We start from the raw sequence: 26,794 nt of genomic DNA, 5'->3' as shown, positions 1-26,794 counted from the left end.
TAGATAGCGGTTGTGGCGGGGTGTGAAGGTATTGAATGTACTGTTTGGCACCTACAGTGCACTAAACTTTTAACCCCGCCCACGACCCCCAGCTCCTTTCTCATGCAGGGCCTGATGACCAGATTGATGATAGCGGTGCACTTCCTCTGCAGGGAGCACGACCTCTCCTTGAATAATAGCTGACCATTGATTAGCCTGTGGCATTAACATTCAAGACTAGTGTCCGTGCTTTTGTGTTTCCAGTCTGGAAAATGATGAATTGTTAAATTATCAAATTCAGCTAGAGGTACAAAATAAGACACAGGACAACATTTTTGTTTTGTTTTTGTTATATTTAGCGGTTGAACTTGGTGATGAAACCGTAGAATTACTGTTTTTTATTGAATGATTTGTCCTTCACAAAATAACTTGTTTGTTAAAACCTTCCTGCTGAAACATGCACATTAAATGTGGTGAACTTTTTCATTAAATTCTTTAACAAACATCAGCCTAAAAATGTTTAAGAGGCATCATTTGAAGGGGAAAAGTAGTAAGAAGTAAGGTTTAAAAAGGGAATCTGTTCTTCAACTAGTAGTTAAATAATAATAGTTAACGTTAAACAGGCTTTAATAATTATGAGCTAGCACATTATAAAATTACACAAACACTTTCTCGCCTTTCTCAGTGAATCGTCCTGTCTGATTAAAAACACACATTATCTCCGCTTTGAAGCCAAACTCAACAATTCATGACCTCTGCAAGTTTGCTATTCACTTTTAGGGATTGTAAACTCTTACAGTGTTTATGGGATCTACTTCCTGAGGATGCAAGATACCCTTATCTTTTTTATGGAGCTATTCAGGTCAACACTAGATCAACATGTCTGCTACAGGGTTGGAGAAAATCAGCAACCTTAGCAAGACATGTTACAATTTGGCCCAATCCGGATAATTTACTGCAGTTTTAATGGCATCCTGACAACTTTTATTATCTGTCACTTGGATTGTAGATTGCTTTCAGAAAGTCATGGGGTCCAAAGAATACTTTAGAGCAGTATGACTGACAACTTTGACCTGTTCTCAGCTACAAGGGAAATTTTCAGGCATTTCCAGAGTACATCCTGAATTTGATGTTCAAGAACTTGTAAAATATTCTAAACAACAGGCACGAGAGAAGAAGCAGGAGCGCACTGACAGCTCTGTAGTGCAGACGCCGTTCCGCGCTTCTTGTGCAGCTGAGCACACAGTTGAAGAATGACAGCTCCGGCTTACATGACTTATAAAATATTCATTTGATCAATCTTTCTTTTTTTTTTGGTCTCCAACTGGCAGCAGTATTCCAGAGCCATGTTGCAATTGACTGTTGGCGTATGTCTAAACTAAATTTCCTTTGGTTCCAAACAATTGGATCTTTAATTTTTTATGATTAAATGAAAAGTTCGACAAACGCACAGCTCTCACACAAAGAGAGCTTCACTCCTCAGTCACTGTGATGACATGCAAACATTAGTACAAAGTGCAAAAGTCAATCATTGTTTCTTGGCATCAGATGCAGAGTGTTCTTTCCTTGACTTTAAATGATCACATGAGAGAAAGTAGAAATGGGGGAAAAAATGAAGGCAGAGACATAGACATGTTTTTTTGTTGTTGTTTTTTTTTTTAACTGCAGGCGTCCAGCCCGCCTTCAGTGGGAGCTCTTTAAAGTTGCACCTGTGTCGCATGGTGGGGGTTAGTCTGGAGGCTTGATGTGGGCGCTGTGTGTTCTCTACCCCCTCAGGAAAGGAAAGAATTAGGGGTTCTTTGTTGTCTTCACTAGCTACACCTCATATATATTTTAAAGGCACAAATACAAGAGAGCAGCCTGAAACCCTGAATCTACCTTGGCAGCAACATATTTGATATTCCTGTAAAGGCAAATTGAGCATTTGATTGTGGCCAAACTTGAAGTGAGTTATGAGCATGCGCCGCTGCACCATCGTAACGACGAGGCGCTTCCAGACAGCTGGTTTCATTTTTTCGTTCACTCTCCCACTTTCCTTTTGTTCAACCAAAGTGTTCCCCTTTTGATTCATCCTGAGTAATGGTGTGAGATTCGCAGGGCAGCTGAAGTTTCCTTTCAACTTCTCACACAGCCTCTACAGCTGGCTGTCTCCTGAGCAGGACACTGGAACAGATGCAGACGAAAAGCTGTAGGCCCCTGCGTGACAGCTATCTTTTCCATCTGCTTTGCAGTACTGTTGGAGCCGAAGCAATGAGCAGGAATTACCATTAGTGCAGATTCAGGTAGTGTGTGTAGGATACTTCCATATTCCAGGCTATGTGTGTGTGTATATCTTTTATTTGAAAACACATCAAAAATTATTACAGATGAGTCCAGTGTATAGGTCAGAACATGACAGAGGAGTTGTGGGAAGACTGCATTGTAAAAAGTTCTGGGAATAGGTGTGCTGAAAAAGTCCTGGTACAAAAAACTTGAAAGTTGAAAGACATTTTTTTTTTATGATGCCAAACGTTGCTGAGGTCCGGAGCTGTCAGGAAGAACAAATGAAACATTTTATCTGCTGTTGATTTATTCCTCTAAAAACTGGAAAGATTAGACCAGCCTCCACAATAGTGTACAATGACAATTTCGGGTTGCAAGGAAAATTACTTTGGAAATTTGGGCCCACTGAGGGAGTTTGGAAACCACTGAAGCGTTGTATCTGTTCCACAGGATGGTGTGCAGGATTGCATATCTACCTCTGAATATATAATGGTCAACATCCAGCCTTGCTTCTCTACACTGAAACTGCTTTGTGTGGCAAATAGCCGCCTACAGACCTCAGCAACTTAACACGTGCACACACAACACTCTGGCTGAGCAGTGATGTGGAAAAGAATTTCTCCCGGTGGTACACCAGCATTTCTATATACTCCCTTAGAGCCTGCACACATCCTATGAGGTGCCAATCATGCCAGAGTTGACCATGTCAGAGCCCTTACCCAGAGCTGTGACTGACAGGTCTGATTCTATGGAGAGGTGTGGTCTCAGAGTGTCAAGCTGGGTTGTATTATGGAGGGCCATACTTAATAAGACCTACAGCAGGGAAAGTGCCTGCCCTTAAGGTCCAATTTCCCTTTTGGCATAATGCTGCCATTGAAGTAAATGGAGATAGAATTGTACCTCTTGCAGAGTTTGAAATTGAAATGTTAAAGACCAAGCAGGGTGGGAATAGAAATGATTGAATTTTATGTTTTGTTTTGGGGTTTTTTTTTGGAGAAAGGAAGCAAAGTTGAAAAAATGCCATGACAGAAACTTCAAACCTGTCAGTTTGGACACAGATTTCTATTCACTTTCAATAAACTACAACAACTTTTTTCATTATCTGCTGTTACTTTCACCCTCAACACTGTACGAGCTCATCCCTCGGTTTCAAAGTCCTGAAAGAACAAATGCATCAAAAGAGAAAAGATGAAAAGGCGGATTTGATGATCCAACTCTGTAATTCCTTGACACATTTCTAGAACCCTGTGCTTGAGCATAAACCTAAAATCAACACCAGATAAGCCTTTTCTGTGTCCTCTCTCTTTGATCTGGAGGTCCCCCCTTCCAGCATGGAATGGGTGGGATAAGAGGACGGAGGTGGGGGGTATTCCTAAGCTTCCTGTTCTGCAACCCCCTGCTCTGGATTTGGGGCTAAGGACACTGGAGGGAGGAGAGCGGGGCCCCTGCTGAGCAGATGTCCTGAATAGTTTACTGTAAAACACAGACTGTAAACAGCAAGTAAGATACTTGTTTAAAGTATTCGAAGATCTCAATGTAGAGATGCTGTAGTTCTGGCCAGTTTAGATTTATTTAAGCTGAGAAATTATTTTAATCTGTAATGTTTTTAAGCATTATAGTCACAATGAATGAGTAATAAAAGATCCATATATTTTCAGACAAGCTCTCATTAGTGTTTTTCATAACACTCTAACATTACTGGTTTAATGTTTAAACATGTTTTAATATTAAAATATTCCTTATGTATAAGGTTTAAAACTAATATTTCCTGCTCATGTGTAAACATTATATAGCTCTAGTGTAAAACGCTTTTTTTTTTAAGGCAGAGATGAACAAGTAGAAGAGGGAGCAACATGAGGTCAGATCCTTTATGGAGGTAATCAGAGTTGTCTTCCTGTCTATTCACACTGCCTGCCCCTCATTCCCAAAGTGAAACTGGACACCAAGGGTTTTGTTATGGGTTTACAGCTCTAAAGGACGAGGAGACACACAAGACACCAGAGAAAAAAGGAAAAAGCCTGTGTTTCCCCCGGAGTTGTGGCACCGCTGTAAAACTGACACTAAAGTTAGAAAAATAGTTTACATCCAAAGTTAAACTTGACATTTTGTGAGTGTGGTTCTTTAGATAAAGACAGTTCCAGGGTCACGAGTCGTGTGTTTAAACTTATACTAGTTTGTAAGGTTGTGCATCTAATGAGTAGAACTGTAGTGGAAACAGAGGGCTCTGTGCACTTCAGGAGCAAGTCAGTGAAATATCACCTATGAGTTAAAGCAAAGAAAGACTGAAATAAATAAGCTAAATGCAAATGTTCTTCAAATACAAGCACAGTTAAACAACCAGGCGTGGCGTACAAGGTCAAACTGTCAGCACCTGTTTCTTTAGGTTGTCCATTTTTAAAAACCTAAAATACTAATTTAAAACTTTAATTCATGTGTATTCTTACTAATTAGCTTCACAGTTTGTCTCCTGTTTGTTGGTGGTTCAGTATCCCAGGTATCGCTACCTCGACCAGCTGTCAAGGACATCACAATACTACAAATGTTAAAACAGGTTTATTTTAAGAGACTTAGGACTTAAGAAGAACAGAAAACCAAACAGGAAACAGAACAAGAACTGGTGAGCAGGAGGTTCTGGGAAACGCAGTAACGATGTAATACAAACCAAAATCCTAAACAGGGGTCAGGTGCAAAAAAACTGGTCAACAGGGGGAAAGCACAGTCCAGAATCCTAAGATCAGAGTCAGAGACCGAACAGGGTCAGAGTCACAGGTCTAAGCAGACTTACAAACCCAGAAGTTAAGGCAAAGGTCTGGTTCGGGTCCAGAGTCTGGTAAACGAAGCAGGCTGGTCAGGAGAGTGGTTTCTGTGGGAACAAAACGTCACAATCTGGCAGAGGAGTGACGCCAGGGAGGTGTCTAACTAAAAAGGGAGAACACAGGTGGAACAGAGAGTGGACAGGTGAACCAGACCAGAGAACAGGAAATGGACCATATGTGGCAGGGACGGAAAACGGCTGAAAGGAAGATGACAGAAGAAGTTGGAGACAGGAGGAGAAAACATGAAGAGGAGAACGGCAGAGACAGGAAATGAGAGACAGAAGGTAGAAAAAGAGACAGCGAGATCAGGAACAGGAAAATAGTAAAACTGGGACAAGGACAGGCAGGGATCAGGACACAAGGGGCTTCTGTGACTGACTGGAGCAGGTTACAGTTGATTAGTGTGTTTGCAGCTCAAATCTGCCAATTTAGCATCTAGTTCACATATTTCTTCACTCCCACCCCCATGTTTCCCTGATTGCTTTCACTTCCTGTCGTAACTCGGGTTTAAGTGTTAGGCTCACTAATTTGTTCATCACCAGTATTTGAGCTGCACCGCCCTAAACATTTAGAAGACAGAAGGAAAAGAAGGAGTCTGCACGTCTCTCAGACCATGAACATGGACCTTTAACAGGACCAAAACCAGCTGGATCCAAAGCTCCACAAAGAATGAAATATCTCAGGGCCCACATGTCAGCCGACCACACTCAAAGGTCCACTGATAATGTAGAAGATTAAAGCCCATTTATCTGTGTCTGGGGAGGCGCTTAAGTGTGGGGGGTCATCTGGAAAGTAAGGAGAAGGAGGGCTCGGAGGGTCGAAGGGTGAGCAAACCGGCAACTGGGAGGTTAACTATCGTACTGGAGATTGGACAGAGGTTTTGGGGGGAGGGAGGGTCGCAACTTCCACCCAGTGACTGGCTGACTGATGGAAAAAAAAGAAAGTCCTTCATGACCCCCACCCTGTTGCCCCCCAGCTGAGAAGAGCCGGACGGGACTAAAGCCCCCCATTGTTGTCCCCTCACACAGGATCACCAAAGCCCCGGCAGTGAGAGAGGGACAGGGGGTTGGAGAAAGGATGGGGCTGGTGTGGGAGAGGGTGAGCTTGGTGTGTGTGTGTTTGGGGGGGGGGGGGGGGGGTTGCCAGCTCAAACACAATCGTGTGATAGGACTTGGCCCTATCTAATCAAGGGCAGGAGGTCACTTCCGAACAACTGGGCAATAAAAGATTATTTCCAGCCACATAAGAGAGGAGACGTTGGAGGGGGAGGAGGGGAGAAAAGAAAGAGAGGGAGGGGACAAGGGGGGAGGGAGGGAGGGAGAGAGTAGAGGGGGGGAGGGTAGCTGTCTGTGAAGAGAGGAAGTGAATTGAAAAAAGCCAGCAGACGGGAACCATCTGTCTGGATGCATAGTCTAATCTGAAAAAAAGAGGGAATGAGGGGGGAGGAAAGGAGGATAAAGAAAGAGCCAGCGTCCCTCAAACACACACATGAATCTATCAATCCATCTATCAATATCTGTCTGCTGATCCATCGAATGTGCTTTTCTGATGCTTGTTGTCGTCCTTGGTTGAGATATCAAAAGGGAAAACAGAACAAAAGTGGTTGTAGGGGGCCTGGAATGCAGCAAACACACAAAACTGTCCCCCCGAGGCTGTTAAAAGAGGAACGGGGATGTGATCTTGTCAGAGTTAGGCTATGTGAGAGAAGTTAAAGCAGCTCTCGGCTAACCAGAAAAACGGCTGTTTGTATAAGACACTGAGACTGGGCCCCTGACAACCTTTCTTTAATTTGTAGAGGATATTTTCATGTAAGGCCGACTCTGCTTCTCGTCATTCCATTGTGTTGTCATTTTGCAGTTTCCCCCTCTGTAAACTGCAGCCTTTTGATATCTCTTGAACCACTCTGAGCATATTTGTGAATCAAATCTAATGACTCTTGACAAGGGGCTGTTTCCAGCAACAGTACCCAATAAGAGCAACGCTGAGACAAACCCTGCTGATTTAATTAGCGGGCAGAATACAAAATCACAGGCTAGACTATTGGGGCCTGGGAGAGCTGGCAAAGGCTTTTGCACAAATTTTGCAGTAAGGAAGTGGCACTCTGAATACTGATGAATCAATTATGCTGATGAAATAAAAGCCATTGATCATGAATTAATCTCGTCTGTAGGCAAACTAATGCCTGGCTATTAATTACAAAGGAAGCCCACTTAATGATTGCCAGGAGTAAAGTATTGTATTGATCCACTGGCCTCCTCCCTCTTCTCATCATCATCTCCTCCAACTGGTCTTTGTCTGTAAAATGACAGACAAGAGACAGGAAGGGCACTTGAAGAAGAATATGGTATCAGATGGCGAGTAACGCTGCATAGACGCATAACAGCTTAAGAAGGGGTGTGAAAGTTTTACACTATGTTCCTGTGGGTGTGTATCCAGGAGCCTTAAGAGGCTCAAGCCCCATGAATCACCTCCACGGTGAATGGGCTTCGACACCTGATAAAACACTGGGTCGTCCCTACCGGCCCTTTATGGCTCGTGAGGAGGAAAGAGGCTGTTAAATGACGATCTGTCCTCTGAAACAGAAGTTGTCTCACAAACAGGAAGCAGCATCTAGTAGCTTCTAAAAACACAGTATGATAATTAGTTCTGTTTGTCCACTTACAGAGTTATTCAAGGTAGTGCTACTGGTAGTGAAAAGTAAGAAAATATATGGTTTTTCTAATGAGTGATTGCTACTGACAAGCTAATTTGTACTTTAAAGCAGTGATCTCGTCTTTCAGGACATCCCCCAGGAGACTTTCAACTTTCTACACAAACCAGTTCTGTAGATGACAAGCAGTTTAAATCCTGTTTACCTTCTGCTGTAAATGGCATCTTGGATCTTTGTGAGAGCTGCAAAATGTGTTGGTGTTTTTCAACAGCGTCTCTGTTTGGTGAAAATATCCCATTTTCACGTTAAGGAGATTTTCATGTCGAGAAGTGAAGAACTACATGTTCCTCTGTGGGATGAGAAAATGCTCTGAACCAAACCCTTTGAAAACCTGTCACATAAACTCTGAAACGCTTTGGTGGTTGAGGCAAACACAAGTCTGCCTTTTTATTCGCTAAGATGTTTACTTTTTGGAAATATGAGGTTTGTTCTTATCAACAGCACCATTTTTCTCATATTTCAGGCATTGTGACTTTTAGGATTTGTACTTTAATGTTATATTGCCTTCTAATAGTATTTTTAATCTCACTTTAATCCTACGGAGGCAGAGTGTGGATTTTGGAGCAGTTTCTAAACACTCACGCTCTCACAAGTCGCTTCAGTCGACCGAGATCATCCAAAACATCTGATGAGATAACTTCCATAAACTTTGGTCATTACATTGAAGTCCAAAAAGCTGCCTTCATCTCCAAAGTGCACCACCCCCATGTTTCCCTGATTGCTAATTTCTATTTATATGCCATGTGGGGAAATAATAAAAACCAGATGAGGAGGCGGAGGAAAGCTGAAGCAGGCCTTTTGCTGATGAATGCTGCTGCGGAGGAGGATGACTGGTTATGGAGTATCCTGCTCCACGGCGGCTGTGCCGGCAGCAGCGCCCTGGCTAAGAAAAGGACTGCCCCGGTAGGGTGTGTGGGTTGGAGGTTCCGCCATGACTCACTTGGTAGTCATGCGTGTTTGCACTGTGTATGGCCCCAAAAAACCCAAAGCTGTAGCAAGGGACCCACCAAGGCTGACAACTCCAAATAGTATTACGTGGGTGTGGGGAGCAGCTAAATTTACTCTGAAACAAGGGCAAAGTGGAGAAAGAGGGGGAGAGGCTGTGACCATTTGTGCCATTATATTACTTAATAATGACTCAGGTTCCACTGTTTTTCTTTTTTCTGCAGTGGACTCGTCGTTCCTGTGATGAGTAAAACGTGACGCAGCTGGAGAGCCGCTCACGTGGCAGGGAAAAGTGAAAGAAATGATTCATGGGCCGTAAAATGTTATTTCAGACACCTCTGCTGATAAAATCAGAGATGTCAAGAAATGTAACACAGCCACGTTCTAGAAATGGTGGGAGTAGAACATGTTTCCTTATTTAGCTTAGGCTGGAAAATATCATGTAAACACTGTCTTCCTGTTCACCGCCTCCTGAACACAGTTTAGACCTCTCCTGCCCCCAGCATCCATACAGGAGGACTATAGTGAAACCTGAAAAAAGAGGCCTCCTATTGTTTGCCATCATGCAGGAACCAGAAGCAAACGGGGCTCGAATTGCAGCTCTGAAAGGTAACAGGAAATTGACAAATCACTAATCCACTCTTAACTATTGAGGCCAACAAAAGGTACATTCCACCTAAAAGGGAAAGAAGAGCACATTAAACACAGAAGGCCCATTTGGAGGGGTCGTTCATTTGATCCTAACACTGAATGTTAGTGAAAACCTGTTAAATGACAACAGGATACTTCCTTTTGTTCACACTTACCATTACTGTTTTCTGTGGGAGATGTTTTAATTCAACCTGTTACTCTTCAAAACTGCTGCAGCATTAGCAGTTCTACTTTATGTTAAATTGAAGTGATGATGATTCTGTTTAGCAGAAATCTGAATCACGTGATCCCAGACCTGTTGCATACAGCACCGGAGGAGGGCACCACCTTCACATGGAGCTCATTATAAACACTGTTGTGTTGTTTTCCTGCTAATGCTGCAGTTTCCCGAACCAAAGCTGCAGTATACGTTTTCCTTTGTCTCAGGGAATTTCCTGGTCACACAACTGTGTTTCCCCAACTGCTGGCATTTCTGGCTGACCAACCAACTTTCAAAGTGATGATCTCATCCCCTAGGGGCCCAGACGTGGAGGGGCGGGTGGGTGTCAATGTTGGGGGTGGGGGTTCGGCGGACTTCCCAAGTGATAAATTCACTGACAAAAAGACATGACCAAATGGGGGAGTGTGGGTCAGGGTGGGGGCTGGATTTGCCCCTGTCGTTCCCTTTACCATGCCATAAAAGCTCAGCATTGATAGCTCTGCTTTATTATCTTTGAACAGGTGGCCCCGGCTACTCGTAATGGTCGCTCCCATTTCTCAGGGCACCCACGGTTGGGCTTTGCAGTGCTCAGCCCATTTGTGAACATCTTGATCTGGCCGTGTTAAAGCCCAGGGAACAAACTACAGTGCATAGTTTTGTGGTGACTTGTTGACTGGCGGGTTTAGGAGAAGAGTTACTTCCTGCGAGCTCAACTCATGGAAACGTGGAGGCTCTGTTGATGCTAGCAGCTTCGGGGCTAATCATGTCAATGACCTGTATTGTTTAGCTTTCAAGGTTACTGAGGAGAATCGCAGCAAAGAGGCCTTCCAAGAATGTAAACAGTCACATTTCGAGCCACAAGCTGTTTCTACTCACTGTTGAAAATTTTTACCAGGAATTCCACACCCAGCATGGACACATACGCACATGGAAAACAGTGATTTGCTGTTCGCCGGTGAACTCAAAGTCCAGAAAACAGACTTGCATTCCCTTAAAATCACCCGTTAGTCTTTCATTCCTCGGTTTTTCTCAATCAACAGCTCAATCAAGACACCAGACACTGCCATTTTTTCATTAATTAATATATTTTCTGCATTAAAGTTAACATAGTTTTCTTTTGTGCCACCCTTTAATTTTTCAGTAAGTATTTGATATTTTGTTATATTCAGACATGAGTAAATTTAAGACTGTCTCTTGCAATAAATATCATAAAATAATAGAGCTTCACATAATAAATATTTTTTACAACAAAAAAATGTTTAAACAGACATTTCTTTTAAAAAATAGCCAGAATTCCTCTTATGGATTTTGAGCATACAATTTACACAAAATAAAGACATTTAAAAAAAAAAAAAAAGGGAGAATGCCACAGAATGTGTATGAAGAGTTCAGATGGGTGGAAGGAGAGAAACATATCCAAGTGGAAAAAAAAAAATACTATGAGATGGATGTGCTTTCGTTAATGCAACACGAGCATAGGAACCACGGTTTTAGTGTGGTAGCAAACAATAAATTCAAATATACCTGCTTGCTATGAATACCAGGTAACAGCTACATATTTGCCCTATAGTAGATCGTCCTTCACAGATTTGGTGAGAGGCAGCTTCCCACCGGGCACGCAGACCCACAGGAAGCTGCCTACCTAAAACGGAAGAATAACTTTTTCATATATATATATATATATAAAAAAAAATTGTGTTAATGAGGAGCTGAGGATAGACATAGAAACAGTTAAGGCAAACACTGGTCTGTAAAAACATGGTCCTGATCCAGAAAAAATAAAAATAATAGAGTGGTTTTCATTACTCCTTTGCTTAGCTCCTTAGGGTTCCGCAGCGAGGAGAGGAGGCGGGCGGGAGGTGCTTAGAATGTTTGATAAACATTAATTTGTGACTATCGTCATCATTATCATTGTCATAATAAGATCCACATCAGTCTCCCGTGCACACGGAATCAGAAACACACAGGGGCGATCAGGAAGGTTTTTCCTGGGTCTGTTGGGCCCAGTTCTCCAGTTTACAATAGACAGTGTTGGAGTTCTTGCAGCGACAGCCAGGTCTGTTAACCCGGTCGTAGCAGCTCTGGCATGCCTTCAGACACCCCTTGACAGGCGGGTAGCATAGCAGACAGGGGAAGAGTACCGACATTAATCCCATGCACAGGAAACGAGAGCAGCAGTGGGAACGTGACAGCGAGCAGGGGTGGTCAGCACACGAGTCCCCCTCATCGTCATTGGAGCAGTGGTAGAAGATGCCCTTTACCAGGCACATGCACGTGCCATGCTCCAGTGCGCTCTCAGCAGAGCAGAGACACTGGCCATTACAGGCCAGACATGAAGGCAGGCTCCTGGGAGCCGTGCAGTCACTGCATTTGCACTTCCCACAACGCTCACAGATGAACTGGTGCCCAGCAGTAGCCACCACCCCTTTGCCAGAACCAGAAAGGTCTGATTTCCCTTTGCCATGGGGCTTAAGTGGAGCCTCTAGTGGAGGCTGGTGGATGTGAGATCCCTGCTGGGGCGGTAAAAGGGCCTTGGGCTTGGGCTGAGTCCGAACAGGCCGCTCTGCTCTGTGGTGGTGATGTAAGCTCATGCCGGGCCTGGTGGGGGGCGAGCGTGCCAAGAGTCCCTGCTCAGAAGAGGCACTGCTGTTGCTCCCTGAACTTGCAGCACTTCCTGTGCTTGTGGAGCGGCTGAGTCCTGGTGCCCGGGACCCACCATACTGCTGTCCCCCTGCCACAACCACCATGCCACCCCCAACATGATGGTGTTGACCTGATGGTCGGTGCTCATAATTGTTGTTCACATTGACGAGGATGACCTCGTGAGTCCTCTCCTGCTTGTCCTGGGGCCTGGGGACCGTGCGGGGTGCAGGGGGCCTCCGTACAATTGAGGGCCCCTCGGTGTACTCATTGCTGGAGCGGATGGCCTTGATTTGGTCCAGGGAGAGAATGGCAGCATGCTGGAGCTCCCGCTCGTAATCCGACCTCTGCCGGCTCTCTAGGGAAGGCTGCTGGATCACCACTAATGAACCGCCGGGGCCATGTTGACTTTGGAGCTCCATCTGGGGGGATCACCACTTCCGACATTCACCGTGGACTTGGCATGCATCGGAAAACCTGCCAGAGGGGGGAAGAGAGGTTGATGAGAGACAAAGGAGAGGCAGGGAGGGAGGGGACATGAGCAGCCAAAACATGGCATAACTGGCAAACAAACTGCTCTGAAGGAAGAGGGGTTTAGTGGCTCTAAAGCGGATTCATTTAGAAAACCAGTGAAAACCAAACATCACCATATCACTGTCATTACTCCTGAACAGTAACAACTGCTCTGCAGCTGCTACTTTAAGTGAAATAAACTGTGTGTGTTATTTACAGCTAATAGAGACTTGATGTTTTCATCCTGTCAACATGACAATATGTCACTTTTGATCCCGTGAAGTGAGGCAACCCAGAAAAAGTTGACTATTAACAAGACTTTTTGTACCTGCCTCCGCTTTGGGCACACATCTAAACTTCAGTAGACCCTACAAATACTTCCCCTCCTCATTTACATTTGTATGACTAGTTAACATTTAAATGCACCGCGGCCACGAAATGAGGACACGATCCAAGGAACTAAATGAGCTGCCTCACTTAGTATTCTATTACTACACCAAAGGGATTTCAGGGGAAAGTGGAGAGAAAAAGAAAAAGGAAAAATAAAAGCACCAAAGTCAGATCGAGTTCCGGAAAAAGACAGAACTTCACCTGCGCGACGCAGCTTGTTCACGTTTATTTGAAGCAGTGAACGTCTCATGTGTTCATGTCATAAACTCCATCAGGAGTTCGGGGGTTGATCCTGCTGTGATGTTATGAAACGACACCGACCTGTGCACGAGGCCAAAGCCTAAAGCCTGTCTGTACAAATCCTAACTCACATGGACAAAAGTCCGCAAGCAGCGTTTTCACGCTCTGCAGATGAACAAACTCTTCTTATTTCTCAGCCTGTGCGTCACAGGACGCACTATAAATAGGATTCTCCTCACGGAGCGCGTTCAGAGGAGACGTCGTGCGCAGTAATAAAAAAGCAGGATCATTTAAACCCGACAGAGCCGCAGATCAAGACACATTAGAGGGCGCATCCAAACACACGGAGAAAACTTATGAATGAAAACAACCGCGGTGGGGGAGGGGTGTTTGTTCCAGCAGAGCCACGGAGAGGCACGGGCATGGAAATCCATCAATTTCATCAGCTAGTCACGATGAGCTGAAGCCGCTGCGGATGTTTTTATGTCAAAACACATAGAAAACAAACACAGAAAGTTTGGGACATTGTGCATCAGTGTAAGAAAACATTAGTGTCGCTGCAGAGCAGCACACCAGGGCGCTACGAGCGCTACTATCGGGCCACAGACACCAAACAAACCCAAATAACAAGTGTAAATTAGCAGAGACGTACCTATATGCAACCATCCATGACTTCGAATCCATCAACCAAACAGCCTACAAAAACTCCATCCAGTAGGAAGGGGCAATGTCCACACGTAGACTGAGAGGTCTACTGCATAACATTCACAGCCTGATAATCCAAGTGCGACTGAATCCCTTTGCGTTATTTCCCTTTCTTGGTTTGGTTCAAAGACAAGTTCAGCGCGGGTTACATGTGCATTGGTCCCAGGATACAACAAAGTAAATCCACGGTGGAGCTCTGATGGAGATGGGAGGGAAATCACCAGGAGAGCTGCTGCGCACTTGGGAGGCCGATCTTTAGGCACGGGAACCCAGTTATAGAGGTCCCGTAGGAATAGTTGTAAAATCAAAAACAGCGCAAAAGCAAAAGAAACCAAACACGGTTCAGCTTAAATCCAAGTGTCTCTCTTCTGTGAGCTTGTGTAGAAGTTGAGTTGGAGTTGCGGCTCTTGCTTAATGTTGCACAGAATCTGCGCTCTGGTGCATAAAGCGTCGTGTGGCCGCAGACAGCGGCGCGCTCTCTTCAGCTCTGCGGGCCTGTTCAGCACTGAATGAATGGGAATGCAGAGCTCAGTGTTTGCTCGATAAGCCAACTCCCATTGGCCATTCACTCCACTGAAAAAGGATACATCGCATCCGCTCCTGATTCATTGGGCAGATGGAGAAGGCCGGGCGATAGAGATGTGTGCACTAGTTAAGGTGGAACTGCTTTTTATTTCCCCTCGACTGCGACGAGGGGGCTCAGGGAAGGAAAAAGCTGCTAGGTTCCGTTCTTGTGGTCTATGAATAATGATGTGAATAAGGTGAAGTGACTAAACGTGCTGTAATAAACGCGCCATGTATTTATTTTCTCGCTGATTCGTCATTTCAGGCCAAACATTCACGGAACGCAGTGACAAATAAAAACCCAGCACATTTAATCCTGTGGCGATTTTACTCCACGTTAAAAGATAAGTCACACAAACAACAAAGCAGCAGAGACATTGAATCATTTCTTAGCTTGTGGGTGGGAAATAAAGTCTGCTGAACGTCTTCAAAGAGGAGTTCAGACGTGTTTGGTAACGTGATGACTAGAAGCCTGACTGACAGAGAGCTTTAGAAGAAGGCAGAAGACGTTTAATGGTTCCTGAACAGGACTTTCAGAGAGCTGAACAGCAGCAGACATTTGAAAACAAACTTAACCTTATTGTTAGAGTCTATTCTTAACTTTGACTCCATTAAAAGAGCTCTTTGGAAAGCCCAGTCTGCATTGTGCAGAGACATCAACAGGATGTCCTCTCTCCTCTCTGGAATGTTCCCATTACGCACTTGTTCATGTCATCAGAGGAAATAAAACGCAGCGAAGAGTCTGCAGCTCGCGTAACTATCAGATCTGGAAACGTTCCCATCATTCGATGAGTTTCATGGGTAGAAGTTGGTGGATGGGGGAAGTGGAGGTGGAGGAAGGGGGCAGCGAAGCGTCGGACCACCTTAAGAAAAAAGCAGCCCTGCAGCCAGGGGAAAGACTCCCCCCGCACTCCTGCCACCCCCTTCTCTCTGTTCCTGACTGTCTGGTTTGATTGGTGTCGCGGATGCGCTACATCCGGATCCATGAGAAAAGGAAGTTCAATACAAAGTCAATTTATCCCATTCAAATGGAAAAATCAATAGATGAATGACCCCCTGCGCCATCTCGGGTCAGCAAATGCTTCAGAAAGAGGACGAAAAAAGCCCCATTAGAGCTAACGGACTGTTAAAGTGACTGTGGAGCGCAGTCATGACTCAGGGGTTTAAGCTGGATGTTAAAATTCAGCTTCTTGGTGAGAAAACAAATCCTGCTAGACCGACAGATGGCCGCCTGGATCCCGGCTCTTAGTGGTCGGAAGTGCGGACGGAAATCTCCCGATTACAGCAATTAACAGATTTTCCATGGATGGAAGTGATGAATAAACCAGACGCGGCTGCTTCTCTCCCCGTGGATATTGAGCGGTGGTTGCTTAAACTAGGGGTTTAGGAGCCATCAGGGGTCCTTGAAGGGGGTCCAGAAGGTCCCCAGACACGAGTCTAAATCCACTATTTAGTCCCAAAGATGTGAGCGTGGATTCTGATGACAGGGTTCAAACTCTCCACCTTGATATTTTGTGTTAATTTATAATTTAATGCCATATTTGTCAAAACGGGCCTGAAGTTGAATTAATCATTCAGAAAACATCTAACAAGCTGTGAACTGTAAATGTTTCCAGTCTTAAAGAAACACTGATGTTTCCCAAATAACACAAAGTGCAGGAAGGTGATGCTCCCAGTAAACTTTTTAACTTCTTTTACAGAATAGATTTAAACTCTATTTATAGATTTTTAGAGCTTATGAACGAATGTGTGAATTTGCTTTTGCTGTGATGTTGTTTTGCTCAGAAAAAGACACAACAACCAGTGACAACAATACATAAATAATGCATTTAATACATATATTTTATATGATAAAACACACATGAACACTCCCACTAAACAAAGTCAAAAATGTTTTTCTAGCTAATAAACAAAAGCTTTAACAACAGCTAATTGGCACAATAAGAAATCTTCCTTTTGTCAAAATCCATTTGCCAAGTACACGGTTAGATGTTGTGTTTACTTCCTATCATGTTAGTTACACGTCCAACAGAACAGAGCAGTTAGAAATCAACACTTTTTAAAATAATATCCTCAGTTTTGACTTTGTCCGTAGGAGTGTGGTCAAAAGAAGCACAGGCTGCTGTGTTGCTGCTGATAGCTGATATACGACTGGATGAGAGAGTCCGGGATCCGGGGCTTCACAGTGTTCAAGGCACTTTCAAAGTGTCTGGGCTCAATGTGCTGAGCTTTGATGTCCTCTTGCAGGGCCAGGAGGGCAGCCTCTCTGCATACTGCTGTTATCTAGGACAGGAAACAGACAGATATTCAGCTGTCAGGCGGAGCGTCCAACCACTGAACACCGAATCACGTGAGCGTGCACAGTTAGAGGTCGCTCCACTGTACATGTGTTACGGTAACAGTACAGTTCCCTATTCATTACTATATCACTAAAAATGCTTCTCTCATAAATAATAATAATACATTTATTTATAGAGCACTTTTCTAAACATATGTTACAAAGTGCTTCACAAGACAGACAAGAAACACATGTAGCCCAACAAGATCAACTTGAGGAAGCACTTTAAAAGCACATAAAAACATCAAAAACTGTGCAGAATGCAACTGAACATAATCTGACCATTTATATCTGTAGTAAACATCAATTATTCTGTTCTCACAGTGTCACAAAGTAAGAATCTCACTCTCTCTGGACGTCATGACACTTTATACTGAGTCTTTGTTTTATATGTGTTTCTGTGTGATATAAATTATGTGTTAGTTACCAAGTGCACCCTGCAAAAGTTTCATAGTAAAGTCATAAGGCAGAGATAGTAGACACTAACAGAGAGGGGAGAGGACGACTGCCTAATGCTCCAGCGATGACAATCAGCTAATGTTCAGGTGCATCATAAAAACACTGACACGACAGGAGTTTAATGAGGTTTTAGTCACCTTCGTTATTATATTGGTCATTTTATCTTTGAGTTACCTAACTTGCAAAGTAACAAAGAACATTAGTGATTTAAGGTAAGTATGTGGAAGCACGATGGTTTTCTAAATCAGTCTGATACATTTTAGAACTGAGTTACACTCACTCTTTAAGATTGAACTCAACTAACAAACAGCTCCTTGACTGTTTAACCAACATTTCCGATGTGCCATGTCTAAAGCGCAGATACAGTAGTCCTCCTCCTGCAGCCTCCTGATGGAGTTATGCAATGGTTGACATGGAGGAGTGCTGCAGGCAGAGCAGGTGACCTTTGGGAGAGATTCTGCACACGCCAGAGAAGTGACTCACTTCCGAATCAGTGGCGGTGGCTGATGAACGCCAGGCACCTTTCCCAGCGGTGCCACCCTGTTCCCTTTCTATGTGCACAGCTTTGAGTCAAGGCAGCTCACACAACAAGAGCCTTGCAGGAAGCTATTCCCACGTACAGCCACTGATAATGTCTGGTAGGGGTTAGTGGGACAGGCAGCCATGTGATGCAGAAGAGCAGTAGACAGTATTTATGTATAGCAATGTGGGTCTGACTTAATTGTTCACCGGACCGAAGCGATAGCGGTCACCGCCCTTCCATCTATAGCTGTGTTCAACATGGAAGCCACTCCTGATAATGGAGAGATACACTGTCTGTTACAACTGCTGTTCTGAATTATCTTTATAAAACAAATGCAATAATCCTTGCAGGGTTACTATGAAAGTACTGGACCTACAACAACAGTGTGAGAGAAGAGACAGAAAGTAAAACCTTGCAGAGTTTAGACTACGTACGTTTCATGTTTGACATGTTGACATGTTGATAAGTACTTTTTAGTACTAGATATAACTAGACTCAATATCTGTAAAATGTGTTCATAAATGTCACCATGGTAACATCATCCTAAACCCACAGACTTTGTGGAGACAGGAAAAAACACACAGGAGGTTGTCAACTGTTAGAGCACATGATGGTCATGGTGTTTTTCAAGGCCAGAGAGTAAAATGAGGGGAGATAGTTGTTTGAATGTGCTCTGGCTCAGCCAGCATGCACAGCTCAGGACAGGTGCTTTGCAGATGTCAGGATGTGAGGCCTATTTTCCCCCTTTTTCCCGTTTCAAGCCAATGTGCAACATGATTTAAGCAGGGTAAACACGCGGGCCGGGTTCATTTTGTATGAGGGTTTCCCATCATTCAAGTCATTTTGGTCTGTCAGTAATAATGAGGCCATGTATCCTGGTTCCCTGTTTACAAACGAGTGAGAGTGAGCGTATAAGGAATGGAGTTAGAGAGACAGGGCGAGAGAGATGCCACATGTTGATCCAGTGTCGTTTCTAAGCAACATCCATAAACAGGAACAGGCAGACGTCGCAGCGCAATCAAAGTGTAATTTCTTATTGATGTTGATACTCGACTTCCAGGAAGTGAAGCATCAGCCTCCTTGTGCCTCAATCTCATGATTCAACGGTTAATAATTATTTGGTTGTTTATGTCTTCAACACCCTTCGGGCTTTTTTTTTAAGTTGGGGGGGAGGAAATGTCCGGAGCTGCTCCGAAGTACACAAACGACACGCACACAGGCCCCTACATTCATGCTTGCTTGTTTTATGAGCTGCTCTGTGAAGGCGATCAACAAGCCAGTGTTTCCCGCGGTGTGTTTGCCTGTCCAGGCTTTGAAAAAAATAAATAAATAAAAATAAAGCCACAAAGGCAAACAAGGCGAGCGAAAGAGCCAGTTTGTTAACGTGAAGGCATTCCTAGACCAGAGCCAGAGAGCAGCACCACCTCGATACCCCTAAATCCCTCCAAAAAGCAGCCTACCACCCCCTAAAGATGGGCCTCCTGCACTTCTAAAGGGGAAAAGGAGGAAGGAGAAAATTGCAAATGCACACAAATGAGATGTGAGTGTGTGTGAGGGGGTGCCGGTGGCAAAGAGTGCTGACGTGTGGCAGGCCAAATAAATTATAGATCCGGCTCCTTTTTTTTATATTTTTTATTGCAACGCATGCTTTATTTTTCATTCCCTTCATAAATTATGTCAGCAATCACTTAAATATATGGAGAGGGTTAAGCTGATGCATTGCAGTGGGCTGCTCTCTGGTGATGTGGGGTGAGCTCAGAGTTCCTGAAGGTGGCACGCAGCCAGTCGCGAAGGCAAAGCAAACGAAAAGAGAAAAAAAGGCAATCATCAAGAGCCTCTCAGTTTGGAAACGGGCGAAAACATGCTGACTCAAGATGACCCAGAAGTTGGCCTGATAGTGAATCGAAGAGGGGGCTTTTGATGACGAAGCAAAAACTGCTCAAAGTATTTTTTTTTTTTTTTTTTTTACAGGAAATTCTTCTACTGCAACTGTTTCTAGTTAAACAGTGACGCCTGCGACCAACTTCCAAAACAGTCACTGAATCATGGTTTCTAATCTATTCATCTGACAGATTGAACAAACATCCTCCTTATGCAAATCTATCAGCCTGGATCATGTGACGCATCATAATCATCACTCAATTACTATGTTCAAGGTTTTGGATCTGTCCCAACAAGTTGCCATAAACCTCTACTTGATGCTTTGAGCTTATAGCCCTTTCACGTACAGTATCAGTACCACCATCACCAGCAACAGAAGCAGCAGCAGCAGCAGCAGCAGCAGCAGCAGCAGCAGCAGCAGCAGCAGCGTTGTGAGTCCTTGTGTCAGTCATTCCACCATAATAAAACGTCAGCAGAGCCTCTTTAACCACAGCTTTAGATGGTTGCTGGAAAAGTGATAGATACTCAGTCGGAGTGCCAACCACATCCTTGTTTCCACATATTCCTCTAATGACAAGTTTCCCCTGGTGGTTCTCGAACTCCTCTGAAAACCAACCCTTAAATGCATCAACTTACAAACACATACTGTCAAACACTAAAATGTATGCAAGGACGTTCATAAGTCAGAGGTACTGTCAATACGAGTCAACTGCAGTGGTGAGACGCATAATGACACGTTTAGTGGATGCTGGCAGTGACATTCACCTCCACTGTCTGTTGGTCTTTGCATACAGACAGGAAAAGTCATTGAGATCTCCTTTTGATGTTCAAGTGGTCGACAGGTCCACTGTTCCTCAGAAAATGAAAAGGGACAGAGGCAGTGATGCTGTGTCAAACTGATGAAGCCTGAATTAAAAAGTGTTCATTCCCAACATCCTCCTCAGGGGGGCGTCGTGATGAGCGGAACAGTTTAGAGCAGCAGAAGAAGAAGAAGAGTGTGGTCTGGATCAGATAAAGACTGGCTTCCTGGAAAGTCCTGGAAAACCAACGAGGCCCAAACAGTCAGTCAGGTCTAGACTTGGGTCCTGGTTCAGTGTTTGATAGAACTGAACGGAGAGTTGCACATTTCAAAACCACCATATTAAAGTTTTACAATGTTGTGAAAGTTTAAAGGAAGTGGAAACATAAGAAAGTTAATAAAGGAACTCAGTGAGTCACATGAAGCCGCAGCACTTTTATTCATCTCTGCTCAATATGAAGAGAAGACACTGACATTAATACTAAAGTCAAGCTGCTTTGTCTGAGGGAGTGTTTGGTGGTTTCTGTTGTTTCTCTTCTCTTCAGTGAAATCTTTACGTGTTATATGTTTAAGTATCAGTAAACAGAGACTTTTGGTTGTGAAACTCTTTAAACACTTAGCTCCCAATAAATAACTGCAGAGCATCTAGATCAAAGTTCATAAATATCGTAACAACTTATTAACACTAACTGCTCACTCATACTAAAAAAACATTTATTAGGAACTTATTACCCCTTGTGGCTACTCTGTACTTGCTAATTAATTAATATTTAGACATTTCTTCTAAACAAATTAACACTTTCTTAGCGATTTAAACATTTTTATGGATGATTTTAAGTGAGACACCCATGGGTACTTATTTATGTGAATTTATTTATTAAGCAAACATGATGGTTTCACTTTCTAAAGTAAGTCAACAAGTGTACTACTATAAAATGTAGTTAATAATTATTAAAGGCTAATGGGTTCAGGCTGCCAATAAGTCGTCGACTGCAGACACCGTCATTACAGTTACAGTCTAATTAGTGATCTTTGAAATGTTAGCAAATTAATTATTAACTATTACTAAAGACATTGGAACATTCTTAGAAAATGACATAAAAATATAACAGTACTTGGTCAGTGAAGCCATTTTATTTTAATGCGGTTCTGACATGAAGGGCACATGTAGAGCTCTGGGCAGCAGGACCTCGCTCGCATCTCATGCTCCCGGGCATTAGGGTGCCACAACATGAAACCCTGCATACAACAGCGGCCTTTATGCTCAATTGGTCACAGTGCTGCTCTTCCCTGTGTAGCCACAGCTACACCCTATATCATGCTGCTTGAATGCACACAAGTCATACCACGGTGGATGTATTTACTGTATGTCGAGTGATATACTACAGCATGTCCAGCACTGTATGTGAAGTCCTGTTGTCCTTGTAAGATAAGACAACACCAAATGTTAATCACCCCAGAGAGAATATTAGGCAGCGAAAGGCAGCAAATTGTAACAAGATACAGCAAAGAATAAGAATATAAATAGGAACACAGCAAAGTGGGGGTTACACAAACACATCTGACACGTTTTAGCACTAGAACATGTCAAGAAAGAATATATGAGTGGAATAAAAAAACAAATAATCAGGCATAGTAACCTTTATGTTAAGATTCAAAACAGTGGCAGTGACAGTTTTGTTGTGTTCATGGAAATGAAACTGAAGCAGCAACATGAAAATGAGGTGCAGGAAAATAGGTGCTTGGATTCATATTATCAGGTCTACAGAGGAACAAAAGCAGAGTACAGTAACTAGTGGCTTCCTAAAAAATAATGCACAACTTGTTGCTGCATGAGTCCTGCAGTTAAAACATCTAATGACTGCTGAACTCAAAGTATGCATGCTATAAATACTGTACACTGTGGACTGTAAAAATGCAAAAACTCAAAAAGGAACCTGTGATATTTAAAAATACATGCAGCCTATACGTTCACAAGCAAATAACTCTGCAAACCCATATTTTTCTCTACAGTATTTACAGGGAAAAGGTGAGAAGGGGCGCGTGCCATGAGCCAACCTGTTCAGGACGACGAAAATAAACCCTGCCCAAAAAGTAGGAAGGGGTTGAAAAAAACCTTGCAACTGCTGGCAGCGCATACCAAGTTACTCAGGTCAAATCTGTCTGGTGTACTTTTCGCTTCCTACTTCAACAAAGGTGCTCAGTCAGTGTATCAGACGGCCTTAATGAAGGGCTTGTTAGCCGGGCTACCGGCAGCAGATCCACTAAACCTGGAGTGTGTGTTTACTATCAATCCACCCTTGTGTCTACAAGAGCTACATCCAGTCCTTCCCACCTCCCTCCTGCATCACCCCCTCCCTTACATACAAATAGCCACATTTACAGGAGCAAGTCACCACCCCCATCATCCATCCACTCCCTACCTCCCACAAAACCTCTCCTCCATCTTTCTATCAGACCAGGCACATACAAACATCTAACACACTGCACTTGCTCACATAATACACTGAGTAGACATGGGCATGCACATATGCGACACACTTGCCGATGCACAAACACATGCATGTGCAGGAATAGATTCATGTACAACATATGTGCACAATCATTTTTAACTATTAATTAAGCATTTTTGCTTAATGAATGGTTTTACAGCAATTTAACCCTTAAGAGGTCAGCACTAACAGAAACAGCTGAGCTTTTATTTTCATAATTTAATTATAAGACAATTAATGTAAAATGCAAAAAGGTGCAAATTCAGAGAGAAAATCTGTCACCAAGAAATAAAAAAGGAAACCAAGAAGCCACACTGCATCACATTTTTAGAGAGGAAATTAAATAATACATAAATCACACGATGTTGGTGTGTGTGGGGGGGTATCATCATACAAAAAGGCAAAGAGGAAGTGTCTGCACTGACATGCATCCACCAAAAGAAACAAGGCCTCACCACAGCTCCATGTGAAACCTATTTAAGATTACAAGGCGAGAGAACGAGCGAGAGAAAGAGGGTTTTAGAGAGGGAGGAGCGTCACGTGGGGAGGACGGAAACATGGCACATGATCATAAATAGCAGAGTGGAGTGTGTATTTGTGTGTGAGCCGTGGATGAACATGCACATGCTTGTGCTCTGAGCAGAGGAATTTAGATTTCACTGAAAAACTGATGATGAAAGCGCGATCGTGTGGGCTTTTCCTCACCGTGCGAAACAGCTGAGACAATAGAGACGAGGGGAAGATATTACAAGAGAGTTCCAGCCGTCAGAAACCTTTGCATGCGAGAGGAGGAAAATGCAGGGCTGAAGAAATTATCTGCAATTATCTTTAATATTACTGTGCTATACTTTAGTATCAGGTTCACAGAGCTGTTTAAATTCTCCACATCTTGGCCTAAATTAAATAAAATAAAATAGATGGGGGAGTATAATAATGCAAAATATTTCTGTTTTCAGAGCACATGGACCGGTGACTGTACGACTAATTTGTGTATTTTCATTTTCATTATTGATTAATATTCATTATTTTCTTGATGAAAGATAAAGCCTGACTACCTGAAGCACTGGACAGAGCATGGCAGAGTGTAGCAGAGCACAGCAGAGCAGGATAAGGATGGGTTGGACAGAGCAGATTGATTTCCAGTGCTACAGTACCTTTAAATGCATATTCTTTTCATTTTCTTATTTTTTAATGAATCCTGAGCTAATTAGAAATGTCTCGTTATTTAGATTCTTAACAAAACCTAAATACAACTCTACAGTTACATATCTAGCGTTTCTCAATAATAAGATAAAGTAAAAGCCTTTAGGAAATGAAAATGTCAAACGTTCTGATAGTAAAACTCAGTGTGAGAAATGTTTTCTAGCCACGCAGGAAATGTTTGTCATGAAAGTGGGGGATGCTCGTGTTGTTGCATGACTCACTGATAATATAAATAAAGTGCCAGGGCGACTTTCTGATGGAAACCTCCTACAAAAGCTACCAAATAACTTCCATGTCAGGCGACTTGGGCCTCTACCCACCTCATGTTTTGGAAAGGCCCATGTGGGATAGCACCTGTGTTGGTACTACAGTGTTTAGGCTGTGTGTGTGTGTGTGTGTGTGTGTGTGTGTGTGTGTGTGTGTGTGTGTGTGTAGGGGAATATAGCTAAGGGCATATTTGTCCTCGCCTCTTAATCAGACGAATGAAAACACCACATTTTCCCTGGACCTGAGAAGGCAGAGATGGCATATTTACCAAACACACCCACACCGGAGTGACCGAGAGACTCAGTTCTGTGTGAGCGCGGTAAAGTCAAGGTAAGTAAAACTCCACCTGTATGATGCGATTCATAGCCTTCCATGCGGGGGAATGTGTCTGCATGCAGTGAATGTTCGCATGTAGTTGCGATACAAGTGTTAATAGCTTATAATACAGACGGAGATTTTAAATTAACAAAACTCGCTGTGGATGTGCTTCATTGATTGCAGTCACTGCTTAGGTTCAGTTAAAATTTAGGTGCATCTCTATGGAAAATTTACTTCACTTTGCACCAGAATCTCCTCCAGAGTTTTGGGATTGATGTTAACACTTTGATAAAAAGTAGTGTTACAGGTGCATATGTCAGTTTACCTGTTAATGTGTTTCACAGCACAGATATAACATTTGCTAACACTTGCAACCAAGTATCTATTTATCATACTATGTTTGTACATGTAAAAAACATTACCCATCAAATATTAATAATAAAAACTAACGATCCTATTATTCCTTCAGAGGTCACATAGTCTGAATTTAAATGGCACATTATTTATGACCAAACCTTCATACGCTTCATCAAGCTATAAAAACATTTCAGACACTTGATTAAGCTGAAGACCTTTTCATTCAACATTTCAAGTCTTAGAAACTAATTTGGATTAAAAAAATTAAAAAGTTGTTCATAGTGTGGACTTGTTGCTGTATGTTTCCTTTGTGGCTCCACTGTTCTTTTCTAGTTTTAGTTGTTATTTTCAGGTTTCTCTACTGTCTCTACTCTACTTTAGTGTCATTCTCTTAACCTCTCTCTGTCTTCTTCTGCTCCTATGTTTGTACTCTTCCTTTCTTGCTCTACTTCTTTTGTTTGCAATCAACATTCTGTCATCCTGCCTGGCCAAAAGACACAATGCAAACTAATGTGCCTGAGGGTTCTTAGCGCAGAGCAAAAACAAAATTTATTGTTTTTCAAAAACCCGATGGTTTTATAGATCAAATATAAAACTGGGGCAGATTGGATTTATTTTGCTCTCAGATATCGTTGGTCTTTTGCAAGTCACAACAGCTTGCTGGCTGAAGGGTGAGAGAAATTCTTTCTAACCTTTGTTTAACCTGCAGAGGTGCCTTAGAACAACATATTCACAATTGGAGAGGCAAAAGGTTTGTTGGAAGGAAGTGAGGCAAGGTGTTTCGCAGTCACACAGAGTTACAGAGGTGTGAAAGGCTTTTTTCTCACTGCCTTTGTTGAGCTGTTGGCTGTGTTTTTCTGAGAGGCACTGAGGCACTGAGACTGATTCTGTGGTCAGTCACATAGAAAATAAAACAGACATAAAAGACTGGAGGTTAAACCGTATTTTGTAAAACCACTGCCAACTTCAGACACACAATCCCTCAAAGCTGAAAAAGCTGACGCTGATGGTGATTACTGATCTTTCCTTCTTCCAGATAGATGGTTTACATCAGCCTTGTACATTGTGTAATATACAGTGGCAAGAAAAACTATGTGAAACATCTTTAAGGTCATGATTCCAAGAGTTCAAACACTTTTTCTAGTAGCACTGAGGTTTTTTTTATTTTTATTGTTCTCAATAAAGACATGAAAGATCTGAATTTTCTTTGCTTTGTTATTTTAGGCACAGCATATTGTAAATACTTGAGATCATGGTAGTATCACAAATCAATGCAGAAAACTGCAAAAGGTTCACATACTTTTTCTTGTTACTTTAACTACTCTTTCAACAACAACACGTCTTGCTGATGCCTTTCTTTTTTGCTCCTGTGTCCTTGGTGATAAAAATCTTTGCAACAACAAATACTTGGTCATAAATCCAGACAGACGACACACAGAGTCAGAGGAGGAACAGCTACAACCACAACAGGTGTTAAGAGGAAACCATTTGTCTTCCTGTGAGGGTGGTTTTGCTCTGCAAGTGTGTGTATGTGTGTGCGTCA

At 43.0% G+C, this 26,794-nt stretch overlaps 2 protein-coding genes across 2 annotated transcripts in view; both read right to left on the bottom strand.

The window, feature by feature from the left end:
- Nucleotides 1-10,634: 10,634 nt before the first annotated feature.
- On the bottom strand, nt 10,635-14,622 carry spry1 (sprouty homolog 1, antagonist of FGF signaling (Drosophila)). Its single transcript, XM_026358476.1, has 2 exons — nt 13,998-14,622; nt 10,635-12,679 (listed from the first exon to the last, which is right to left on the bottom strand). Exon 2 carries the CDS (start codon nt 12,622-12,624, stop codon nt 11,536-11,538), a length of 1,089 nt encoding a protein of 362 aa, XP_026214261.1. The 5' UTR covers nt 12,625-12,679; nt 13,998-14,622; the 3' UTR covers nt 10,635-11,535.
- Nucleotides 14,623-16,478: 1,856 nt separating this feature from the next.
- The window catches only part of spata5 (spermatogenesis associated 5), an 87,430-nt gene continuing 77,114 nt past the window's right edge, over nt 16,479-26,794 (bottom strand). Inside the window, exon 17 of the mRNA XM_026356999.1 lies at nt 16,479-16,897. Coding sequence (XP_026212784.1) covers nt 16,718-16,897 — 180 coding nt within the window. The 3' untranslated portion in view covers nt 16,479-16,717. The remainder of the gene's footprint in view (nt 16,898-26,794) is intronic.

This window comes from Anabas testudineus, chromosome 10 (assembly GCF_900324465.2).
Source record: "Anabas testudineus chromosome 10, fAnaTes1.2, whole genome shotgun sequence".
Taxonomy (NCBI): Eukaryota; Metazoa; Chordata; class Actinopteri; order Anabantiformes; family Anabantidae; genus Anabas; species Anabas testudineus.
The sequence above is the reverse complement of the archived record's forward strand: the minus strand, read 5'-3'. Positions and strand labels throughout refer to the sequence as shown.